Raw genomic sequence first — 6345 nt, 5'->3', positions numbered from 1 at the left:
AAAAAAAACAAACAAACTACCGCTACGTTGAATTTTAAAAGGAGTTTGGTATATGATGCTTTAAAAGTTTAGCAAGAGTTACTACAGTAACTCTGTGAACTACTTTCCTGTTAGCAATTATCCTAGCTGAAGAAACATCAAAGAAAAAAAACTGAAATTTGAACAAAATGTAAGGCACATGCAAGAAAGTAAAGAAGTAAAGAACCCAGCTTCTTCTCATATATAAAAAGTAAAAATTATACAGAATTACTAATCAATCACATAAAAGGAGAGAAGGAAAAAAAAAAAAGAATGCTACTACCAGAGGAAAAAATAAAGGCCCATCAACGGTAGTTACTTTGATAAGCACTAAAGACAGGCAGAAAATTCCAAAACATGGATCTGGCACCTAAGATAAGACTTCAAAGCATCTATCCAGTCATTACTAATAACTAATATTTCATAGGGTGTACCCTATAAAATGCTCTAATAAGTTTTTTTTTTGCCCTCCCTTGGTTCAATTCCTTTTTTATTTCTTTTTATTAGTTTCAGGTGTACAAAGCAACGTTAATAGTTAAGACATTTAAACCCCTCATAAAGTGATTATGAAGTGATTAAACCCCCCCAAGCTACTACCCCTCTGACATCTTGTATAGCTGTTACAATACCATTGACTATCTTCCCTATGTTGTACTCCACATCCCATGACTATATATACCTATGTATTTAGTTACAGTTGACATTCAATATTATTCTACTTCAGCTCTAAGTATATTTATTGGTCAGGCATCTACACAGTCTATGACATGATCCCTCTGACAAGTCCAGTGCCCATCTGGCACCTTACATGATCTTTACAACATTGTTGATTATATTCCCCACACTGTATTAACTACCAATTTGTATCTCTTAATGCCTTCACCTTTTTCACCTAGGAGGAAAAAAAAAAAGGCGTATTATAGGTNGCCAGTGGGGCAACGTCCTCCACAACTAGACTGAAGAACAAAAGGACAGCAACTTGTCTGTTCCCCTTCCCCCAATTCCCCAGCACTGTTCCCATCCCCTAATTTCCCAATAAAAATCTTAAAAAAAATGGTTAAAATAGTAAACTTTTATATTATGTATACATTGCCACAATTTAAAAAAGTTATTGTTCAAGAAATACTTTAAGGAAAGAATGAACTTCTGCCCACTCTCAGACTTTGAGTACCTCAGAAACGTGTAGTCACTATTATCTCAGTGGAAGATATATAAGTGTCTGTTAATTTATTTCCAGTACTTTTTTTATATTTGAAACATTTCATGACTTTAAAAAGTTAAAAGTCCCATATTTACTTGAAAATAACCTTACCTATTATCACAATGCTTACTGAGGAAACTATAAACTCAATACATAAAGGACATGGCTTTCCTCCTCTCCTGGAATTTATAATCTAAAAGAATGAATCCCAGTTTAGTTTTCTGCTCTCACACTATCAGACCAAGCTCATCAGACTAGCCTTGTGAACCAGTGTATCCCCAGGGCCTACCTCAGGGCTGGCACAGCCACAGTAGGCACTTCACAAATATTTACTGAAGAGTTATCATGGTATCTTTCTTTACCTGCAACCTAAGAATGATTGCCCAGGACAAGAATGTAAAATCTACACTGATCTTCCCAAACACATGATAAAGTTTCTCCTGCATTTCAAACTGTTGTTCACAAGTCACCAAGGAACATAAGACACAGAAGGAGGGCATGCAAAGAAAGGGGCTTTTTAATCAGGAGACCAAACCTCTTTACTGTTGGTATTTTATAATACAGGCAAGCATTTGTACTTATTACTTTGATAAATCAACAAATACAAAGTTTAAGATTTAAAATACAGAAAACTACATTTCAATATAGCAATATCCAGTATTTGGTGGTGTCAGTGGACTCTATTCAAGACCAGCCAATTCTCTTTCAGCTCTTCCACAAGAGACTGGGTTTTCAAGATGGAACTAGAAACACTGGTCAGTAGCTTGCGAAGAACCAGATGTGTCTGATCTAAGTCAGCACTTCAACATACCAGTATTATCCGCCACCAATGTGTCTTTTGGAAGTGAAAAATAATTTTCAAGTGATGTTAGTCTAATTAAATGTGCAAATTAAACCAATATTATATATTCTGAGCAATACAATCAAAAGCCAGCTTTTCTTTTAAAAAGAACCTCCACAGAAAACTCATATGCTTGAAAATAACTAATTATATATATTTGCTCCTCTTCTATTTTATAACTTTTGAGAAGCTACGTGCAGGTCAAACGCATATCTGCCTACGTGTGCACACATCAGAATAATCTAATAATATTACTCTGACCTTGTTTACATGTAGCTCCCATGTATACTTTTGAGAAAAATACCATAGTTACAATATTCATAAGACTATATCCTCAATACAAATTTCCCTTCATTTTCTACTTATATTTTTTCAGACAAGTCAAAAAGGCTCCCTCCACTAACCATGACAAATTTCATTAGATGTCCTAATAAAGGACTGATAATTAAAGTAAGTCTTAAGATTGCTAAAGCAACTACAATTTACAGGAACTCCTTAAGTAGCTTAGATGGTATAATCTACAACCTCTTTTTATTACCATTTATTGCCTTCATAGCAAAAAAGTGCTATAGGTAATTATTTGACTGTTTATTATGTAAAATAAATGTCCAGAATGTTAGCTGCTTGGGGGGTGGGAAGTTCTTAGCTGTCTCATTCATCACAGTAGTCTCTGGGCCTAGAACAGGGTGTGGGTCATCATAGACACTCACTATTCATTGAATGAATAAGCATAAAATTGAGTATGTATAATCCATCCCTTTTTAGAACTTAAAGACTATATACATTGTGCCTACTATAGACAATATAAAAACAAAATTTAAAAAATTAATACAACCAAAGAGCAGTAAAAAGCTATTGTTCAGGCTATATGGTTGGATTAAGATGTTGGTATTGAAGATGGTTAAAAGTGGACATAGTAATCAAACAAAAAATATTCAAACATATTTGAGTTCAAATTAAGAAAAGCTAGATTATGTTTGTTTCTGCAATCAGCCACATTATGTCTTCCAAATCTATTTCTAATGTGGCCACCTTCACATTTTTAAAGAGTTTCATTATTCCAAAAATGGGTGCCAGAAAAATGTTAATCTCATTTTCAATTAAAATCCGAGTTTGGTATTATAATATGTAAATGAAATTGTGTGTGTGAAGTTTTCAAGAATCTCAAACCCAATTCACTAAGTTAGCAGTGAGTACCAAGAACTCCTTTCAGTATATATTCAGTATATAATTTTCATTGTGAAATAAAAAGTGACCCTCAAGACAACTCAAAAGCTCATAATTTAAGTTCCTCTTTCTCTAGATATTCCAATAAATTCCTTGGGTGACCAACCTTATGAATTCTACAGAAGAGCTTTTTACTCACTTGCTGCCATGTTAGCTTCAGCCTTTCATACTGCTCCTTGCCATCTTCTGAGCAGTCGGAACAAGTAAACCTAAAAAAATTATCACCCTTAAGGTAACTGAGCTGTTCCCTCAGCTGACCTAGGAGGAAAAAAAAAAAGGCGTATTATAGGTTTATCTAGGGCAGTGGTAACCCAAAGAGGTTTAATTCGTTTATCAACCAGATTTTCCAAGTTCCCCTTGTTGTTTGTCCTGTTTTAGCCAGCCCGTAGCAGCAAGTGGGCAGGGAAGGGAGCAGAGACGATTTTTATTTTTCCAATATCAAGTGTATGACCAAGATCAGTAGGTCCCTAACTTGTAAGAGAAAGATACTAGGAAAAACAGGTATTATTGCTCCCACTGGATTTTCCAACTGTTAACATTCTTGACTCCTACAGGTATCTTCACACATCCTTTCAAAAAATATCTGAGCTCCCACTGTCAGGCACTGGGCTAGAAACTGGACATACAACGTGCAGAACAGCCATAGTGTCTGCTCTGGGTAGTTTACAAATGCTGTAAAGGAGATGAGAACAAAGGTAATCACAACAGCAGTGGCTCTCCATCCTCACTGTGCACCGGAATCACCCAAGGAGCTGTTTTCTGTTTTTAATATGCCTCAGCCTACCCCACATGAAATGAATCAAGCTGAGGTGAGACCTGGGTCTCTGCATTTTTTAAAGTTCCCCCAGGTGACACTGATGCTCTGAAAGGCATAAAACCATTGCAGTTAAACATGATGTGTGGTAAGGGCAATGTTAAGGCACATAAAAGGGGTGCCCAGCCCATATTAGGAAGACAGGAAAGCTAGAAGAAGTGGTTTCTACAGGATGACTAGAGTTGGCCAGAGGGAGAGGCATATGCGGGGTAGGGGGCACGACAGACGACAGACGACATGGAGGCTATAGAGATGCATATTCCAGAGACGAAATTATAATGTGGGAAGTCCTAGGGATAAAAAAGACTTGTCTGTGAATTAAAAGCTCACCCCTAACTGCAAAGTTCTGTTTAAGAGAGGCTAAAGTTAGCAGGGTTCCAATCATAAAGGACAGTTTAAAATGTACCCTGTGAGGACAAAAAGAAAGCAACTGAGATTTTCAGGCAGGACCCTGAATTAATAAACAGAAAGAGACAACTCAAAAGCAAAAACTACCTAATATGTAATTAATTCTAGGTTTGTTTTCTGTGCAAAAGTTATTTATTAGTAGTAACTATTAATGTGAATAGTTGAATCTTAAAACATTTCCACATACTAGAAAATGACCCACTTCACAATTATATACATGTAAATATTTCTCTGACCTAGTTAGAAATTCTATTACACAAAAAAAGTCTCTAATATATATACATATGTCTTTACTGGTATCTGCCAAATGGAAAAATCCTGTTTTGATAAGACTCATGACGACCGACAAAGCGTACTCTTCCTTGAGAATCAGGAAGCTAGCAATTGAAACAACTGAGTTGAAAAACTGAAGTATTAGGGAAGCATGTGTGTATATATATATCTCTTGCCAAGCAGATCAGAGGCCAACAAATAGAAAACAAAAATGGTCCTAGCAAAAGAGCACAAAACACTTCTAATCTGCTAATTCTGACCTTACTTCAACATACAATAGCAGTTTTCCATGTAAGTTAAATATTAAGAGTAATTTTTACAAACATGAACTTTAATTCTACACTGGGCCTAGAATTTGGCCCCAAATTCTTAACATGATCTTGTTAGGAAAAATCTGGCTAATTTTTTAAGTAACACAGGACTTCCAATTTTCTAATTTTTATTGGGTTGCCATCAAGAATATTAAAATTTAACAATGTGATAGAGGTTGATAGTAATTTTTATTGGTACAAATGTGTCTGTTTTATATAAATTTGTAGTTAATCAACTAAACTAAAAATAAATATACTAATTATCCTTTTATTTAGGTCTAGTTTACATTCATGTGTCTTTCACAGTTAGGAAAAAACCACACAGTTGACAAATGAAAGGAATTGAGAAGCTCCTTACTAGCAGGTATCCACTTTTGACACTTGTCACAGAAGTAGGACAGCTGCTCCTCCATCCAGGACACATCTCCCTCATCACTGTTAAGGGAATCTCCACTCTGATCATGAGACAGGTCCACTGATGCCTGGTCCTCGGATTCAACAAGCAGCAGAGTCTCCCCCTCCACTTCACCCTCCTCCAGTCCTTCTGACGTAGATGTTCTTGTGGCTTCATCATCGTGGCGACTTATCAAACTACCCAAATGGATGTTACTATCCATCCCTTCCTTCTCAAAGGTCAGAAGTGCTTTTCATAACAATCCTAAGATCTGGACACCAAGCTTAAAGCAGCTTCTATCAGGATTACACAAACAGAAAGAAACTCTTCAGAAGTGTCAGCCCACTTTTCTACTCAGATATAGAGAACTTTTAAAGTAATAATTTAGAATACATGGCCCACTGTCTTTTTACTTGATCGAGTTTAAAAGGACAGTGACAAAAAAAAAGGTTGAAGATCTCACTAAGCTATTCTCCATCAACACACTCACACACATACACACTCAACATTATCTGTCCCATCAATATTCCACATTCATTTCAAGTCATGTTTTTTGAGATCCTTTGCCAATAACGTCTTCTCTCTTTCTGCTTCAAGTTGCTCAGTCAAAATAATCTGTTCTCCCAAAAGACGAATGTTTTCTTTTTTCCGATTTTGCCTCTCAATGTCTCTGATCACTCCGTCACGAAGCCTCTAAAAACATAAGAAACAGATTTCAGTAATACCCTGAACAGGTGGTTCCCATCCTTGTGCCATTCAAATCCAAATAACAGTTTTACCAAAATACACTTAAAACTTTCAGATTCTAAATACCCAATTACTATTTTAACTTTCCGTACAAATGTAAAACATAATAAA

The 6345-nt window shown here is 35.8% G+C and overlaps 2 protein-coding genes across 2 annotated transcripts in view; both read right to left on the bottom strand.

The window, feature by feature from the left end:
• KAT14 (lysine acetyltransferase 14) overlaps window positions 1-6162 on the bottom strand; it is a 60143-nt gene extending 53981 nt beyond the window's left edge. The window contains exons 1-2 of the mRNA XM_019632794.1: window positions 5452-6162; window positions 3427-3545 (exon numbers count right to left, since the gene is read on the bottom strand). Of these exons, the coding sequence (XP_019488339.1) occupies window positions 3427-3545; window positions 5452-5710 (378 nt within the window). The 5' untranslated portion in view covers window positions 5711-6162. The remainder of the gene's footprint in view (window positions 1-3426; window positions 3546-5451) is intronic.
• The window catches only part of PET117 (PET117 cytochrome c oxidase chaperone), a 6415-nt gene continuing 6071 nt past the window's right edge, over window positions 6002-6345 (bottom strand). The window contains exon 2 of the mRNA XM_019632803.1: window positions 6002-6180. Coding sequence (XP_019488348.1) covers window positions 6022-6180 — 159 coding nt within the window. The 3' untranslated portion in view covers window positions 6002-6021. The remainder of the gene's footprint in view (window positions 6181-6345) is intronic.

The sequence above is a fragment of the Hipposideros armiger genome, unplaced genomic scaffold (assembly GCF_001890085.2).
Source record: "Hipposideros armiger isolate ML-2016 unplaced genomic scaffold, ASM189008v1 scaffold_1176, whole genome shotgun sequence".
In the NCBI taxonomy this organism is placed as follows: Eukaryota; Metazoa; Chordata; class Mammalia; order Chiroptera; family Hipposideridae; genus Hipposideros; species Hipposideros armiger.
This window is presented reverse-complemented; position numbering and strand designations above follow the sequence as displayed.